The 19,518-nt window shown below is 41.4% G+C and overlaps 1 protein-coding gene across 1 annotated transcript in view; it reads left to right on the top strand.

Moving 5' to 3' along the window:
- Positions 1 to 19,518, top strand: part of Psmb2 (proteasome 20S subunit beta 2) — a 32,998-nt gene extending 13,480 nt beyond the window's left edge. Inside the window, exons 4-6 of the mRNA XM_005079451.4 lie at positions 15,955 to 16,117; positions 17,295 to 17,344; positions 19,283 to 19,518. Of these exons, the coding sequence (XP_005079508.1) occupies positions 15,955 to 16,117; positions 17,295 to 17,344; positions 19,283 to 19,390 (321 nt within the window). The 3' untranslated portion in view covers positions 19,391 to 19,518. The remainder of the gene's footprint in view (positions 1 to 15,954; positions 16,118 to 17,294; positions 17,345 to 19,282) is intronic.

The following is a 19,518-nucleotide window of genomic DNA, read 5'->3' as shown; positions in this document are numbered from 1 at the left end:
ACTACAGAGAGTTTTATATAAACGAAGTCATTAAAATGTAGACAATTTGGAATTGTGGTTGAATAGTCTTTGAACTAATTCAAAGCTCAAATTTCCCTATTTACAAAATAATAGTACTTCATGGGATTATTATAACGATTAAGAGGTAGTCATACAAAGCTCTTTGTATACTATATAAAACAGGTAGTGATTAATAAATGATTTTGTTTTTATGCCTCTTACCATTCGTTTGGTTAAAGAAGCAATTTAATGACTATATATAAAGTTATCTTTATAGGAAGTTATTTGTTGATTTTGTTTGGTTTTGGCTTTTCGAGACAAGGTTTCTTTGTGTAGTTCTGGCTATCCTGGAACTCACTGTGTAGACCAGGCTGGCCTCAAACTCAAGAGATCCATGTGCCTCTGACTCCCAGGTGCTGGGATTAAAGGTGTGCTTATTTGTTGAATTTTAATTGAACTGATTAGTTACTAAAGTGAGGGCTATAGAAATTCTGGTGTTGATGGAGAATATAGAAATAAACCAACATTGAGCATCTGTTACATGTTAAGCTTTGTTCTAGATTTACCCAGTATGTATGATTACCACTAGCTATAAAGGGCTGTTTAAATTCCAACTAATTAACCCTTTCTCTCCATGCCATCTGCCACCTTGGCTTGAACCTAGGACCCAATAAAATATTTTAATTAGTTTTATTGGATAAGTAAGTCCAGGAAGTATCTCTTAGATTTTTATTAAGTGAGAAGTAACTTGTATTTCCTGGTTTGGGGTTTTGAATGAGCCTTAGGCATGCTAAGTGTGCTCTGTAACTCAAGCCTTAGTGTTTGTATGTGTGGGCCTGCACGTGCATGGCACACCTGTGGAGCCCAGAAGAAACTTTCAGAGTTGGGTTCTCTCATCATTTGGGATTCAGAGATTAAACTTTAAGCTTGGTAGCAAACCCTTGGGTCATTTTGCTTGCCTGGCCCCACTGTGGCGTTTTTATATGATTATCTAATTTCCCTAAAAATCTGTTCTATGCACCATCTCCATGTCACTGGTGTCCACTATAGTGTCCTAGGGGATTGTGGAGTTTTGTGTTGAAGCTTCAGCAGAATGCTGGCTTCTGGTGTGTAATCTTCCAGGCTTTACTACTGCTACTGAATGGTCAATGTTCTCATGGAACTTTTTCTGAAGTGTTTCATAAACCTTTGGACACAAACTCTCTCTCTCCCTCTCTCTCTTGTGAATGCTTATTAAACAGAAATGATGAAGACTAACCTGGCATCCTGGATTCCAACCCTTGTTCCATAAGCTGACATTAAACACCAGGAAAAACTAGTGTGATAAAACTTCAACTCAGTTTCACTCTAATTAACTCTACATTTATATTTCATATGCAGGAATTACATGTAAAATTTTAATCTGAAAAATGGCTTTATCATTTTCCCCCTATAGTTTAAAATCTAATAGTTAAAACCTGTTGTAGGAGCTATGAGCTAGTTGACAATGCTGAGAGTGTGCGGTTGATTGGCTGGAATAGCATGATCTAAAGTTCTTGTGTCGGGGGCGGGGGAATAGCTCAGCAGTAGAGCACGACTTAGCAAAGCCCTAGTGCAATCCTGGTTCCAAGAAATTAAATATAAAGATCTGATGTCAAGATCTGAATGTTTTTTTTTTTTCGATGAAAGAAAAAGAAATGTGGAAAAGAATTTGGGGCATTGGTCACTTCTGAAGCGACCCCTGCTCATCATCTCTGTTCTGGATTTGATATACTTGCTTTGGGTAACAGGAGGCAGGTGCAGGGTGCTCCTCTTCTAAAAGAATCCTATTGCTGTGAGACTGCTGTTCTGCACTGGAGTTATTCTCCTTATGCCTTACGTGGCTGGCACAGAGACCATCATCTGTTTATTGGTATCCTTGGGATCATGTGACCTGGTGAACAGATGGGCCAGGTGAAACCTTGACTTTGCAGGTCTTATCCCCTAAACACAACCAACCATTTGTTACATGTGATTAAAATGTCACTAACAAGGGTAATTTCACATGCTTTTTGGCAAATGTGGTTAGCAGGATGTGACATGACGAAGCACTGCCTTCTTCCTCTATGTGCCATCTCCCTGGAGGCCTCCTCTTCCCTGCTCGCCCCTGCTTGCCCTTGCCCAGGCTTGCCTTCCAGCTCACCTGCTCCAGATGGGCGGCACAGTGGGAGGACACTGGCAAAGGCAGATGTGTTTATTTTCCGGAGACAAAATGTTGTGCTGCTGCAGATGGCGGTGCCTTGAGCAAATGGCAGCCTTTGACACCACTGCCACACAGCCTGGGCATCTTGTCAGACAGAGCTGGCTTGCTCTTGGTGATGGAGAAATTGGGGAGAAAAACAAAATTGAAGATGTTAATCAATTCCTGGACTTTTGGTACAAGTAGCAGTTTTTTGCTGGTAGTGAGTAGTTTTCCTTCCCCACAAGTGCGGTGGATTTTCATTGTGGGCCAAGAGTTATATGTGTTTGTATCTTTATCTCCTAGTATCAATAGGACAGACTAAAAACTAAACAGGCCTACATTTATTTAGATAGGTATTCATTTGTACTGCAAAACATATGTATATCCCAGGTCACATCAGTCTCCTAGGATTGGGGGTGGCTCATGTCTGCCCCATTGGAGATACTAGTGTTCTATTTTTAGTGGTCATTTTGATTATCCAAAGGCCCAGAGACAGGTGTGCCTTGAAGTTAAGGTACCTTAATTAATATGACAGCACTATGCTTATAGTGTTTTTCACCAGGGTAAGAATTATGACAGCTGTCCTTTTAAGTAGTTTGCTTATTCTGTCATTAGGGCTTGACTAAGTCCATTAAGAAGACAAAGAGTGGTTGTTGAATCATTATATCTACTGACTCCTAAGGAAAAGAAAATGGCTTCAGATGATTCTTCTTTGAAACTACTGGCTTTATCTCAAAACCCTTTCCCCCTTTTAAAAAAATTATGTGGTGTTTTTCCCAGCCCCAGTGCTGATAGAGTTAGGAGTTTGCAGGTGTAAAGTCCTCCCCCTCCCCTTCCCCATCTCTCCAGGGGGTTGTATGTGAGAAGGTGTTGCTTTCTCACTCAGAGAGCATATATGTGCTACCCTGTTGGATGCCTGCTGTGAGCAGAGAGAACCCCTGTTCTGGTTGTATGGAATAAGCCTGCTGCATGGCTGGAATTGTACAATCCCATAATGCCAACTTTTCTCCTAAAATATCTTTCCTAAGCACTGGAGGTGAAATAATATAGGTAATTGGCTTAGGTTTGTATTACCTTGAAACCTGTATCTTTAGAAATTACATGGTTTCCTATCAAGGTTTGGTGCAAGGCTAGAGCGGCAGGATGCTGTGTCTGTTTAGTGAGAGTGTGTTTTTATTTTTCAATGTTCACCTTAGAAACACCAACTTTCCCTACCTTTAAGATTACATTACACCAGTGCCCTCATCCGGGTAGACACAGTTGTGGGCAAGCCCTAAAACTCAGACAGAAAATACATATAAGTCCAGACACCTTGGTGACTATTTTTGTCTTTGTACCGGCACACAGTGTTGTGAGCTTAAGGGTCCCCAAAACCCTTTTTATTGTCTGACCAAAAAAAATGCATGTGTGCAGTGAGGAAAGCTTCGAAGTAGAGGAAGAATTAACTGCTTTATTATTTCCTAGCCTGGGAGGTACTAAATGTGTATCTGTTATGTTCATTAAGCTATACATGTATGTTCTATGTTGTTCTTAATAAAAAGGTCTAATTCATAAAAAGACAAAAGAAAGGCTAAAAGAACAAGGAAGCATAATATTGTTACATTAAAAATGAGAAAAAGCGGTGTAATAAATATAATTAACAGGACTAGAAAGAAGGAAGGAAAAGATGATTTCTGTGTGCTAATTGCCTGGTGTTATTGTTTGTTTGTTTTTGTCCTTGTGTGAGGACACTGAGGGCCAAACTTAGGGCCTTGTGCTTGCCAGGCAAATGTTCACCATTGACCTAACTCCCGACCCAAATACAATAACCTGAATAACTGAAATGTTCTACCCTTTCTGAAGCCTTTAACTAGGGGTGGCTCATAGCCAAGATGCTCTTTAATTACCGATAGTCATTCATTCTGTGGATCTCCAGCCCACACTGTCTTTGGGACTAAGGAAGCAGGTGCAAAGTTCACTGTGCGTCCCTTCAGATGGGAAAACAAAGAAGTAAAAAGTCATTTGTACTGCAGAGTGAAGGTGCTGGAATGCATGTGTACACAGGGTGTTCCGGGAACAGATGTAACCTGTGCTTTGACAAAAGATGCAACCAAAGAGAAAACTGGAAACACACCAATATGTTTGAGAGCATGCTAGTGTTTGCATGTTCAGGGCAGCAACAGGTAGCTCTCTGATCTACTTACTCCTAATTTTATCTGTCTTAAGTAATAGGGAACAGTATACAAATTAGGACATTACTGATTTTTTAATGTAAATAGATGACATTCTATTGTATATATAAATCTGTAGTTTGGTAAATAAGGCTTAGAGTTTTAGAGGGTTTTTTTTTTTTTGTTGTTGTTGTTGTTTTTCGAGACAGGGTTTCTCTGTGGAGCCCTAGCTGTCTTGGAACTCAGAGATCTACCTGCCTCTGCCTCCCAAGTTCTGGAATTAAAGGGGTGCACCACCACTGCCCTGCTAGAGGGACCTTAAGAGATTGAAAGTTGAGAGGTATTTCATGTTATCATAGAAGCAGTGGGCCAGGCCTGTTCGCTCCGTGGTTAAGGAGGACGCAGGTTTCAGCACCTATGTCATAGCTCACAACCATCTGTAACTCCAGTTCCAGTAGATCCAACTCCCTCTTCTGCCCTCCTTGGGCACCAGGCATGCATCTGGTATACATACATAAATGCCATGGAGACAAACATTCTGTACACACAAAATAGAAATAAACAGATCCTGAACAAAAAATCAGTGGGCCTTTCTGAAAACCTCTTGGCTGAAGAGGAAGTTTGCATAATCAGATCAGATTTTGTTAGATCCTTGCCTGCTCTTTGGTGGGGTATTTGAGGAAAGAATTGAGAGAATAGGGAGACTTAGGAGCTCATGGCTGTAGGAATAACTTACATTGGATATGAGGTGTTAATAGGGAGCACTGTTCTCACAGGAGGGTTCCTAAATATTCCTTTCTCCTTGAAAATTCATTGTTGCTCTGTGTATACACTGTTGACATCTAAAAACATCTACAGTTGTGTATATTCTGAATATTCCCTTACAGAAACCCACAGTGTCTATTAACTCGGAGGTGAATCTGTTATACATTCAGTGTTCCTAGATATTCATGGACATGCTCAGTGTGGACATTTAATATGTAACCTGTGTGGCGTGTGTCTGTGGAAAAGCAGGGCTTCTGCATTTGAGTTTTAGGAACTAGCTTGGTATACAAGGAACCCTACATTTGTCCTAAAAACTACCAGCTTAAGAGAAAGGATCCAGCGGGCCTTGTTGCAAACATGGTGTCGGTGTTGCCAATGCAAGGTCAGCAATTTTATTTTGATGTTATTTGGGAGAAAGCAGTATTTTTGATTAGCAAGTAAAATTAATGTAGAAAACAAATACTGTGTTAACTAGTTGGTATAATAAGGCATCTGTGCCATGTTGCATTTCAACTCATTAAATTTCTCAACTAATTACAGTAAGGTTACAGCTTTTAATAGAATCAACCAAACTTGAGTTTAGCAATGGCTTTAGAGAAATAAAATTAATAACATTGACATTTTTATGGGGTGGGATTAATAAACATTGAAATTACATGCTACTTTTTTTTCCCTTTGGCTCCTACCATTCAGATTTATTTAGTACTTACTATTTACTTCTAGGAGCTTTAATGCAGGTAAGCACTGTTATTCATTTCATCATGGCTCTGTTAGACAAGTGGGTTGGCCATTAGAGGCTCTCATTCGAGCAATATACTTTCAAAGAAAAAGACCTAAGACAATGAGAAAAAAACAGCAAAAATATGTTTGGACATATCTCTGGGTTTCAGAAAGACCAATTGTTATTTCATTTGTAGTGTATTGCTCCTTTTGTTTTCAGTGAGGCATGAACATTTATAGACATTGATTAATAAGTTACTGGAGATTAAACCTAGGACTGCATACATTGTAGGGAAGTTTTGAACCACTGAGCTACAACCCAAGCAAATATTTAGTGGTTTATGTCTTTTTGGTTTGAGGTTTTTGTGTTTGTTTTTGTTTTTTTCCCTTTCAAAACAGGGTTTTTCTGTGTAGCCCTGGCTGTCCTGGAACTCACTCTGTAGACCAGGCTGGCCTTGAACTCAGAGATCCACCTGCCTCTGCGTCCCGAGTACTGGATTGAAGGCAGGTGTGCACCATCACTACCTGGCTGGTGAGTTTTAAGACTTCTTTTTTTTTTAGTATTTGTTTTATGTGTATGAGTGTTTGACATGTATATATCATGTATGTGTGCCACACGCATACCTGGTCCCAGTCAGTGGCGGTCAGAAAAGGGTGTCAGATCCCATGTAACTGGAATTACAAATGTGTGCCACACGCATACCTGGTCCCAGTCAGTGGCGGTCAGAAAAGGGTGTCAGATCCCATGTAACTGGAATTACAAATGATTGTGAACCTCTGTGTGGGTGCTGAGAATTGAACGTGGATCTTCTGCCAACAAGTGACTCTTAGCCACTGGGTCATCTCTCCAGCCCCTAGATTTGTTTTATTTTAAATGGCTATTTTATTTAATGCATGCGTTTTGCCTGCATGTGTATCTATCTGTACACCATGTGTGTGCCTTGTTTCTGAAGAGTAAGAGGAGGGCATTGGATCCCCTGGAACTGAAGTTATGATGGATGGTTGTGAGACACCATGTGAGTTCTGGGATTCAAACCCAGACCCTCTGCAAGAGCAACAACTGCACTTAACCACTGAGATGTCTCTCCAGTCAAAATGTATTATTTTTAGTTATGTGGGGTCAGGCACAGGGGGAGTGCAAGTACCCTTGGAGTCCAGAGAGATCAGGTCCCCTGGAGTTACATGCAGTTGTAAGCAGTCATGAGTGCTGGGAATTGACCTCATGTCCTCTGCTTTTTGTTGTTTGTTTGTTTGTTTTTGAGAATGTGTCTTCTATAGTCCTAGTTTTGAATCTGCATCCTGAGTGCTGTGGTTATAAACAGTTTTTAGTGCTACAGTGGATAAGAACATTTGTGAAACAGAATTAATATTCTGATTCTAATTAGTTTAAACTTGTAGTTTTGTTTTTGCTTTTTCTATTTGTCCATAGAGTTGAGGATTAAGAAGGAAACTGCCTTCAGATTCCAACTCTCTACTTTCCTTTAGCCAGTCAATAACACTGGCTCTTCCCTGCTGATTAAACTCAGTTTAGCATTTACCAGGAAAGTTTTCTCTGCACCTTTTACCCCATTCCCCCACATGAATGTCACCCTCAACTTCTTTGTGCTGTCATGGTAACCTACACATACTTCTGCCGTGTGTCCCGTTGTGATTGTTTTCTTTACTGTCTACCACATGTGAGAACCTGTGGGTGTTGGTGAGAGTAAACCCTCCTCACTGGCTACCTGGTCACTCAGTCTTAGTGACTTTGACTGTATGCCATCTTCTCTTTGCAGCCCTACTTTCCCCCATATTGAAAGTCTTAACTCTGTTGCATTTTCTATTCCTCTTGTTACTCGGTTTGCCTTCTAAATACAACTAATATTCCGCATCTACCCCATCCCCTTCTGCCACAGTTTAGCCCTCACTGTCTTCCATTTAGACTACTGGGCTACACTTCAAATGTTCTCCTTTGCTTCATCCTAATTCATCATACATATAAACGTTAGTTACTGTCCTAGAATCGTGGGTTTTCACCATCTCCTCTGTGGGTGTGTGCTGTTTGTGTTCCTCCTTTGAAGAAAGGATCTTATAAAGCTTAGGCTGGCCTTCAACTTAATTTGTGAAGGTGACCTTGAACTTTTAATCCCCTGCTTCCATCTCCCTAGTGCTGGTATTACAGGCATGTGCCACCATACCTGGGTTATCCCGAGCTAGGGATCAGGTGAGATTGGTTGAGTATATGCCAATTTCATAATTATCCTGTCTTGTAACTCCAGGGAACTTTTACAGGATTTGATTAAGATTTTTATAAACTGTTTCTATGCTTGAAGATAGAAGAGATTGAATCTATGCTTAGGTTTTTTTTTGCTTGTTTTTTTATCGTTATTGTTTTGTTTTTTGAAATGGGGTTGCTCTGTGTAACAGCCCTGGCTATCCTGGAAGTCACCCTATAGGCCAGGCTGGCCTTGAACTTGGAGATCCACCTGCCTCTGCCTCTTAAGTGCTGTGATTAAAAGTGTGTGCCACCACTTCCCAGCTGTACCTGATTTTGTTGAAAGGAATATTTTTGTCTGGATGTGATGGCTCATGCCTATGCCTATAATCTGAGTACTTGGAGGGCTGAGGCAGAATTGCCATGAATTCAAGGCAAATATGGGTTACTTAGTGAGACCGCTGTCTTACAGAAATGATTCTGTTTTACTTGAATAGAGATCATAATATTTTAGATCAAGTAAAAGTATTTACTTACAATAATTGGAAGTTGCTAAGTTTTAAAATGTTTGAGATGAACTTTATTTTAGATATGAAGATCTGTAAATAGGGCCAGCAAGATAGCACAGCAAGTAGAGACACTTGCTGCCATGACTGAGTTTGGTTTCTGGAGCCCAAATGTTAGTAGAGAGAACTAGATTTCTACCGGCATGTGCACTCTGGCACTCATGAACACACAAATATTTTTTAATCTGCTAATGAAGTTGCACAGTTATACTCTGAAACCACCCAAAGGTAGTAAATTCTGTTGGTTACTGAAAGCAAGTTCCTAAGTCAGCTCAGAGCATTGGTATAGGAGAATAATAATTGATCTAGTTTACTTAGTAACAACAATGAAAATGGATATTGACAAAGCAGTTAAAGGATTGGTGACACAGTATTTATTGAGTAGCACCTATAGGTATGTGGTAGCTTTAGACCTTATAGAAGAATCACAGCTGTGACTTTAAACCTGCTCTTGTAAGTCCTGAAACATCGTTGGTCACAGTTGATGTGGTACGTGAAATATAGAACAGTAGGTACTCGTATAAAAAGTTGGGGGATGTTTGAGTATAAAATTCACAGCTAATATGGATCATACATTTACAATAATTTCCATTTTGTGGAAGCAGAATGGTTTCCTGGGGAAGCACACGGGACTTGTAGGGAAGCCTGAATTCTGGTCCTGAGTCATGTGGATCACAGTGTTCTCTTTGAACAGTTGACCCCATGTGTAAAAGTATGTATGCTGGGTAAGCTCACTGAACTCATAGATCCTCCAAATGGACAAATTGCATTTTTATGAGCTATCTTAGGATAAAAGATGGGACGTTGGCAATCTGCTGGACTAAAAGAAACAGCAGGCATGGGACTGGAAGGATAGATCAGTACTAAGCCATGTGTTTAGTATGCACAAGGCCCTGGGTTTGATTCCCACCAGCACCACCACCCACAAAAGTACCACAGTATATTTTCAAGATACATTGTCTGTTTGATGTGTTTAGAAATCCATTAATTAAAATGCTCATCTCATTTGTCCCATGGTGGTTTAGTATTTACTTCCACTTTACTGACCTACCAGGTATGGAAGTATGCTTCCCACACTGCTTAGGATTCCAAGGTGCAACATGGCCCCAAGAAACTGCACTTTCCTTCAAGGCCCCTCAGTCATAGGATGTCGTCCCATTCAATTAGAGGTGGCAAAGGCTGGCCTGGCTCCAAAAGAAGACTGTCAATTCCTTTCCTTTTCTGTGTCCACGCTCGGCAGGATGCTTCCTCACGCCCACCTCTCTCCCCCTTGCTGTGACTTTGGCTTCCGCCAGATGTCACACCGCTGCTTGTCACCGCCCAGACTCTCATCATCGCTGATTTTGTTTTTTCGGTGTATTTGTAACAACTGTTCCCTTTAGCTGTAAAATTTATGGAATTTCACACACTTCTTAAACACCACAGTGTTCCCTTTTCATAATAAGGAAACAGACAAGGAATTGTACGCAAAAAAAGTTAGATTTAAGCAAAGTTTGTGCATGTGATGTACACCACCCACTCCCAACTGTACAAATCACAAGTGGGGCTGTTTCAGGAGGAAGTATATATGCTTTACGGCTGATACCCCAGTTAAACGTTATCCCTTCGGGAACCATAAAAAAGTAGATAGGTAATTGTATTCTCTGTGATGGCATCTCCTTGATCTTTGTATTATCTCATCAAATCTGTTAGTGCAGTCAGACCCTAAAAATGGACAGGTGAGAGTAGTTAGGTTTTGATATTGCTGAGTCCTTCACATGTGTTATTTAAACCCCAGGAAATCTTAAAATGCCTGGAGCTCTTCACTTAGTAAATAAGTTTATTGTGTCATTTTTAAGAGGGGGAATATGTCTGTCTAACCCCTCACACACTTGTAATAAGAGGCAATTTTTTTAACTTGGTATGGTGACACATGTCTATGATCCCAACACTTGGAGATATGAGACAATGTTAACAGCAAATTCAAGGCCAGCTTAGTCCACATAGTGAGTTCCAGGCCAGCCAGGGCTGTGTAAAGACCATGTCTCCACCTGCCTCCCAAGAAGAGAAAGGCAGATTTTACAATGCCTTATTCTGGAGGCTAGAAGTTATTTTTAAGTCCCCGTTTGATTTGCTTGGAATTTTTTTTCTTTGTATGTCATACACAACTTAAAGCTAAGCATGTTGGTGTTTGTAACTACTGATTGTGATCCTCAGTTTATTTGAGCTTAGGTTCTTCTACTAGATGGGCAGTTGAATATTTGTGTTGGTTGAAATATAAATATAATATTCAGTCTCAACCTTTGCTGTAGAAAATATCTAGTCATTTAACACACAGGTCTCTACTGGCAGACCTCCTAATTTTGTCTTGCATCTTTGATAGAATAGAAGTTACTTTGTAAAGACAGGATTTTTGGTCCTGTTATTTGTTTGTACTAAATAGTTAGGGAGATTCTTCCATTTAATATACATTTAGTTTAGTGTGCAATGCTGTGCATAGGAAATATGAGAACTGATGAAAAGGTACATAGGCTGGAAAGAGATGCTTAATGCTTAGGATAGCCACATCTGAAGAGGCAGTATGAAAATACTTAGCATATGTTGTCTTAGTTTACAAATGTGAGAAACTAAGTTCATAGGATAGACTGACCATGAAATAAAATAATAATTGTGTCTAATATGATTGCTTTCAACCATGTGCACCTGCCAACCTTAGGGCATGGGTAACGAATCCTAGGAAGGAGACGCTAGGAAACTTTTCTCCTCCTACTCCCCTTTTTTTCTTTTTGTCTTTTGAGACAGGGTGTGGCCCTAACTGTCCTGGAACTCTCTCTGTAGACCAGGCTTGCCTCAAACTCAGAGATTTGCTTGCCACTGCCTCCTGGGTACTGGGGTTAAAGGCGTGCACCATCATACCGTGCTGAGACTAGAAAGTTATCATTTACTACTTTGTTCTGACGTTCCAGACAGTGTTCTGGGTACTTTTAATAAACAAACATCCCTCTGTATCCTTTTATAAAGACTCATACCTATAAGGAACTTGCCTTGTGCCAGGAGTAGTTTTTTTTTTCAGATTGTTTTATTTCATTAATAGTAATTATCTATTGTCTCTTAAACCTGTATGTGCTTTAGAAACTTTCCATGTTCGTGTATTATCTTGGACCCTTCACTGCAACCTTTTTTTCTTTTTCTTTTTGATTTTTTGGAGACAGGGTTTCTCTGTATTGTTTTGGAGGCTGTTCTGGAACTGGCTCTGTAGACCAGGCTGGCCTCGAACTCCCAGAGATCCGCCTGCCTCTGCCTCCCAAGTGCTGGGATTAAAGGCGTGCACCACCAACACCCGGCTGCAGCCTTTTTGTACTATGCATTATCCCATATTTCAGTTGAGAATTCTGAAATTCAAACAAGTGAAGTACTTTTTCTAAAGTAACACTATGCTAATAGAGTTAGAATTCAAACTCAGGATTCAGCCCTTTACTCTGTCTGAGACCTGTTTCTTCCTAAACTTTTTTTTCCTTAGCAATTCATGTCAAGAGGGAGGTTGGAAAGAGAAGCAATAAACCCACTTGTTTATGGAGATATAGGCATTTAATTTAAGCTTGATCTACTTCTCAGAAGTGGGACCTATTGGAACTGGAGAGATGGCTCAGTAGTTAAGAGCATTTACTGTTATTGCAGAGGGCCTGGTTCAGCTTCCAGCACCCACGGGGCAACTCAATAATTCCAGGTCCAATGGATCCAGTGGATCCAATACACACATGGTGCACTCAGGCGCGCACACACACATGTACTTTAAAAGAAATAGGATCTATCATATCTTTCCTTGATTTAGTGGTTTTCTTAATATTTTCCTGTAATAAACATTAACCACATATATATTAAAATGTTTAAGATCTTGTATAATTATTAGTGTTCATTCATTTCACAAATGTTTATTCAGTATATGCTGTATACCTGTACATCATTGAAGAAGACACATACTTCTGCCTTCATAGAGTTTATGATATATAAAATATTTGTGAATAAGTGAGCTGTATCTTCTATTTATTGTTTTTCCCCAATCACACCACAAGAAGTCATAGCTGTGTAAACTGTTAGAATAGAACAAAATTGTAGGAATATATAACTGCTAAATTACCTTATTGAATTGCCTAGAATGGCACAAAAATTTATTTGAAATTTAAATGTATAAAAGAAAAAACATAGCATAAGTCAAAGGTCTTTGATGGAGCATTGTCAGAATTTCTGAAACTGCAAGTTGTTACACAGATGTATTGACTTAATTAGTCTAGATAACACCACTTATTTATGCTTAAGCATCTCACACATGCAAAAGTTGGTAATTCGAAGTCACACAGTATTTGTGAGTTATCTTCTGTACCTCCAAGTTGTACTTTCTGACTACCAACTTCACTGAGTGTGGTTGAGATGCTTAAGCATAAATAAATTACATTAGTTACATCAAGTAAGCACCACAGTTACTTCTGGACTTGTGTTTACATAGAGTCCCGTGTAAAATCTAGTAATGACTGTTGAGTAATGTTACTTGTTCTGAAACATAATTTAATCTCATGCCATGGAAAGAACTTCATTAAAAAGAAATACCTGGAATCTGCTGCTTGAGGCCTCTTTGAGTGTCCATATGGATTCCTAATACACCGTTCCACTTGGTAAAATTGTTTTGGGTAATCATGTAGTAAATATTCTGGCTATACTGAGTTGGGAGGACTTAGTTATACACTTAGAAAAAAGATTAAATTTACTTTGTGGTAGCTAAGAAACTGTATCATGAATTCTCTTATGGGAAGGATGTGAATTAAAGACACTAGGCTAGTCTTTCTCCCACTCCCTAATCCTCCTAATTTTAGCTATAAGAACATCACAAAATTTAGCCAGGCAATGGTGTTGCACACCTTAAGAAGCAGAGGCAGGAGGATCTCTGAGTTCAAGGCCACCATTGTCTACAGAATGAGTTCCAGGACAGCCAGGGTTACACAGAGAAACCCTGTCTTGAAAAACAAACAAAAAATAAATAAATAAACAAAAGACCATCACAATATTCTATGTCTTGTCAGACTTTGCAATACTGTTTTCACACTTAAAAAAACTATTAACTGTATATGTTTTTATCTTTAGCTAATTTAAGCAGAGCTTTTGTTGTTGTTTAAAGTGTGACTTATTAAAATGTTAGAATGTACCTAACACACTAGAAATTTAGGTAATTCCCCTGTCCCAGAATCTGGGACTCTTCCTATATTGTTTTCTCTTGCCTTAAAAGATAAAAAGAGGTGATAATAATCAACTTAGTTTTGCACTAAGAAAACAAGCTCAGGTTCCAGTGAGGTGGATCAGATGGTAAAAGCACTGGCTCCTAAGCCTCAGAGCAGCTTCCATGACCCGCCTGGTGAGACAACTGCAGAGTTGTCCTAGAAAGCCACATATACGACATGGTGTGTGCTCTTGAGCGCTCACGTGCACGCACAGGCACATACACACACACACATACACACACATACACACACACACACACACACACACACACACACACACAAAGTAAGCATACATAATAAAAGAAAACAGATACTCATAGCATTTAACATTTAAGCCTCTTGCCCATGGTTGGGCTTACAGTGAAGGAAGTCCCAAGCACAGTTCCAGAATACAGCATGCCTCATTGGCCACTGTTTTCCCATAAGTCCTTACTACTGATGGCTAATTCTTTTGTGAGCTGTCTACTGTTTTACTCCTGGACATGTACCTGTTAGAAGGTTGGAACTCCTGTAATTTTTGAGGGACGTTAGAACTCTTCCTGCTCAGTGGCACAGCTGGGTTAGCAGGATTCCAGTAGGTATATTCGTGTGCTATAACTTGAGTTTCTTCAAGCCACCAAATGCCTACATTGGTCAGTGTGCAAAAAAATATGCAGTGTCCCTTTTGAAGCCATTGGTTGTTCCAACTTCACGCTCCATGAAAAAATGTCTCATTTAATTGAACACAAGCATAAGTGAAGGGATAGGCACAAACCACAGACAATAGCATGCTACCCATTGAAAGAGATATGAGAAATATAAGAGTAAATAAAAAGGAAGCCCACAAAATGGGATTCCCATGGGGCCTGGGCATAAACAGACTGAATTTAATATGGCAAATCCCCCAGCTGATACAGGAAAAGTAAATCCCATTTGGAAATGAAGAGCAATGCAGACTTAGTTAAAGTTCGTTGTTTTCACACTTACAGGTAAAAGGAAGAACAAATACTTATTAAATGCAAGTTACAGCCATCTTTTTATTTGTGTCATTGAGGAAAAGTCTTGTTATGTTAGAAAGGTGTTGGGCTAGGGGGATGGCTCAGTGGGAGAAGCTTCTTGCCATGAAGCCTGACATCCTGAGTTTAATCTACATGGTGGAGGGAGAAAACTAACCCCACAAAATCAAGAAGCATGGAATAATGGTGCACACCTTTACTCCCAGCACTCAGGAGGCAGAGGCAGATGAATCTCTGTGAGGTGGAGGCCAGTCTGGTCTACAGAGTGAGTTCCAGGACAGCCAAAGCTACACAGAGAAACCCTGTCTCAAAAAACCAAAAGATAGGTGTAGTGATTTTAACTTAAGTATTTGCTATACCTCTATTCTCCCCTTCACCTCTCTCAGTAATTATAGAATATACAGTTTATTGTTTGATGTTAGGCTAATGCCTAGCCTAAACTAGTTTTGGGGTGGGATTTTGGGGGTGTGTGAGGAATTGGTTGTTTTTTAGGTATGCCTCAATGTGTTGTCCAAACTGACCCCAGTCATAAACTCTTGGTCTCAGTTTGCTTATTTTGAATGACATGATTGAACCCAGTCTCTGTTAGAGTTTGTTGTTGTTTGACACGGGGTCTCACTATGTAGCCTCTGCTCACCTGGAACTCACAGAGAGCTGCCAGCCTTTGCCTCCAAAGTGCTGGGATTTAAAGTGTGTACCATTATTCCATGCTCTTGATTTCCATAGTAAAGAATGACCCAAGAACATCTACGTCTTTGAAATGCTTTTGTATCAGCACCATCCCCACCCCCCACCCCCGTGTGCATGCATGTGTATGTGGACAACTGGTGGGAGTCAGGTTCTAGGTACCAAGCTTGGCTATCAGTCCCCTCACCTGCTGAACCATCTTGACAGCCCATATCACGTTCTTTCCCATGGACTTTACATAGAAACAAAAAGGCCTTTTCCTTCACCTCTGACCATGCTAGAAGTTCTCCAGGTGGGCATCAACTTTTACTTCCAGTGTGATTTAGCCAGTTGCTGCTAATATTTGCTCATTTGTCAAGAGTCAGAACACTCCTGTTTGCACTGTACATTCTGCTCTAATCAGCACTTGCCCTGTCTTTTCTTTGCAGACCCCATATCATGTGAACCTCCTCCTGGCTGGCTATGATGAGCATGAAGGGCCTGCACTTTACTATATGGACTACCTGGCAGCCTTGGCCAAGGCTCCTTTTGCAGCTCATGGCTATGGTGCCTTCCTGACTCTCAGTATCCTTGACCGATACTACACACCAAGTAAGTACTAGCATTCTAGGGAGAGAACAGTAGCAGAGCCCTGCTCTTAGCTGCTTCCCAATCTTGTCAAACCTTAGAGTTGGCTGACTGCATCCTACATAGAGGATAGTTCCTCTCTGAAAGCTTCTCTGTCTCTCTGTCTCTCTGTCTCTGTCTCTGTCTCTCTCTCAGTACAGCCTTCAAAAACCTTATTGATAAAAATCTGCCTGCCAGCTATAGAGAGTGACTGAGTAAACCAAGCAGTTTATCTATATGTTTTGGACTTGTAAGGATGAACGGGTCCTGTAACATAGCTAGGACTTTCGTTTCTTTGCTTGTACCTAAACTGTCAGCTTCTGACCCAATCCCAGCCCTCAGCTTTAGCCACTGTGGACAGTGGGGACTTGAAATTCCTAGCAAATGTTCACAGGCTAGAGATGCTGCATGGTTGAGTGCCTCTCTCCTTACGGCCCGTTCTTCCCTGGCAGCAGCATAACAATCAGCATATTCTTTTCTCAGCCATGCTAGAGGTCCGAGCCACATCCTGATAAGAATTAGCCTGGCCTCCTGGTGACTGTCTCTTGATTCGGCATCTGTCAGTAATACAGCTGACTCCCCCACCAAAATAACCACCAGCCACCCTTGAAGCCTAATGCTTAATATGTCATCCTGGTTTGCCACGCCCTCCAACAATCCCTTTGGATCCTGTTCAGAAGAGTCTCAGTCCCATCCTCTTAACTGTCTTCCCATTGTTCTGCTGAGACCCAGCTGGGAGTGTGAGGATGACGCTTTGGCCTTGCCCTCCCTTTCCCTGATTTGCAGCTGGCAAGGGCAGATGGAATTGATTTAAGCCCTGGACTAAAGGGGACTGGTGAGAGTGAGCTATGAAAAAGAGAGGCAGGCTGCTGGACTTCTTGAGAGGCGGGCCCAGGCCAGGGGAGACAAAATTCCGTCATGCTTACCCTTCTCTGCAGTAAATCAATTTGTAATGGCTCGGGGCTATGTGAGCACTGAGTCTGGGGCGCCCTCCTCTGCATATGGAGTAACCTTGTTACAGGCCTGAAGTCTGGGCATGTTTTGCTGGTTTCAATTGTGTGGCGCTCAGACCTGAGGAAGTTTGAAACTTAATCGCAAGCTGTTAAGAGCTGTGAGCTGGACACACGACGGCCTTCAGTGCTTGGCCTCTGTTCTCTTTCAGCTATCTCACGTGAGAGGGCACTGGAGCTGCTCAGGAAGTGTCTGGAGGAGGTGAGTAGCTCCCAGGGGATCCCAAAGGAAGGTTTTGTCTCAGTTTGAAGCCGTTCCTGCTCTTGGGTGCTTTTCTCTGCTCCTTGCCAGGCGGTTAATAAATACCCACCAGCCAGATGTGAAGTTGCTACCAGTGATGGAGGTTGATGTGGGGAATGGTGTTTATTTTTCTCTCATGGGTCACCTCCTCAGCAATGTCAATTATACTGATTTTCCTTTTTGGTTCTCAAAGGTCACTGTGTAACACCTGGGGGGGGGGGGTGACACACCACGAACAGGACGACTTTCCTTATCCCTGGTAGGCCCTAGCATCCATCTAATCCTACATCTGTAGGTAGAGACTGAGTCTCTTGTTGTAACTTGCAACCAAGTGATGTTTTTGTTTTGTTTTGCTTTTTGAAACAGAGTTTTTCTATGTAACAGTCCTGGCTGTCCTGGAACTTGCTCTTAGACCAGGATGGCCACAAACTCAAGAGAGATCCGACTGCCTCTGCCTCCCAAGCACTGGGATTAAAAGTGTGCACTAGCACAAGCTAGCTCACCTGGCTAGACAACCAAGTGATTTCAGTTCAGGTGATAATGAGGCCCCCACAGTAAGAGACATCACCCTGGACTCCTATAACACCTACCCCCTTAACAGTGCATTCAGATGACCCTAGGAAACACCTGGGAAGCTTTGGATCAGAAGTGGAGAGAAATCTTTGTTTTGGGAGGCCAAGAACCCAAACTATCATAGTAAGAATGTAAGGATATAGGATGAGGTGGCAAAAAGTAGCCTCATTAGAGTCAGCATTCTTTTGTTTTTCTTGTGACTAAGAGTGAGCTTGAATTAACCCTCTAGTGAGCTAAAGGACAAGAGCGGTGAGAGCATCGGCAGCACCGTCAGTTTCTCTTCGCCCCTGTGTGTTCAGACCACAGTGCCCCATTCCCTCTTCCTCTTCAATCTCCTTCCCATGGGTGTTACTGAGGGTCAGCCCGTGGGTTTCTTAGCCATTCAACTGATAGGCAGTGTCACCACAGATATTCTAAGAGGCGAGGGATAGCTAGCAAAGAGGCACCATAATATCAGGTGCTCTTGAGATTTTATTTCCTGCGGATCTTAAAAAAATGAGGGCCAGGCATAGTGGTACATGCCCTTAGTCCTGGTGCTAGGGAAGCAGGAGTGAGTGGGTGAGTTTCTGTGAGCTGTAGGCTAGCTTAGTATGCATAGCAAGTATCAGGCCAACCAACCGAGGCTATAAAAGGAGACCTTGTCTTCTTAATAAGAAAAAAATGTTTTTTTTTTATGGAAATCATCCTTTGCTTATTGTTACCTTTTCGTGAAGTTTGACCTTGATTCTAGACATGAGCCATCAGCCAGAAAGAACTGTGGAAATGGAATAATGGGCTGTATTGTCCAGTCCTCATGGGCAACATGAAGCGGAAGGTCAGACGCCTGAGAAGGTCATTCCACCACCTGAGGGGCAGGTGGACTTTCCACCTGGGGCTCTCTGGAAGCCGTTAGGGAGGTGTTCAACAAGGGCAGCCACAGTTGTGAAGATTTCCAACTTCTTGGTAGTCAGCTTGTGGCAGTGTCTGCTTCCATGTGTATAGACTGTTCCTCCAGAAGAGCCTTAGCCTGAACTGCAAGAGACAGGGGCAGGGCTTGTTCCAGGAGTGTTCTGTGGACGTCGTCCACCGCCTCTGCAGCTGCACACACAAACACATGGGTAAATGACTAGCATAAACTGTTGGGACCTAGGCTGTCCTGTCCAGGTCCAGAGTCTCTTCTTAGATCAGTTCCTTGCTAGCTTACAACCGGAAGACTTTTTGAAGAGGCGAGTGTCTTCTTGTAGACTGATTGGTAGCAGACTGTGGGAATAAACATTAGAACAGAACCTGACATGCACTTAGTATTCGGTAAATATTTGCTCACTGATTTCTTTCTTATCTCTGCAGCTCCAGAAGCGCTTCATCTTGAATCTGCCTACCTTCAGTGTTCGGGTCATTGACAAAAATGGCATCCATAACCTGGAGAACATCACCTTCTCTAAGAAGGGCTCCTAACGTCTCGTCCTTCCTCCCACTCATCAGGGAACTTTTTTGATAGGCTCCTTACAGTTTTTTTCTACCCTTTTGCCGTATACTCTTGATAGATGGTTAATTCAAAATAAAGCTGAAGATAGCTAAATTGA

The sequence above is a fragment of the Mesocricetus auratus genome, unplaced genomic scaffold (genome assembly GCF_017639785.1).
Source record: "Mesocricetus auratus isolate SY011 unplaced genomic scaffold, BCM_Maur_2.0 Super-Scaffold_100014, whole genome shotgun sequence".
Classification (NCBI taxonomy): Eukaryota; Metazoa; Chordata; class Mammalia; order Rodentia; family Cricetidae; genus Mesocricetus; species Mesocricetus auratus.
The sequence above is the reverse complement of the archived record's forward strand: the minus strand, read 5'-3'. Positions and strand labels throughout refer to the sequence as shown.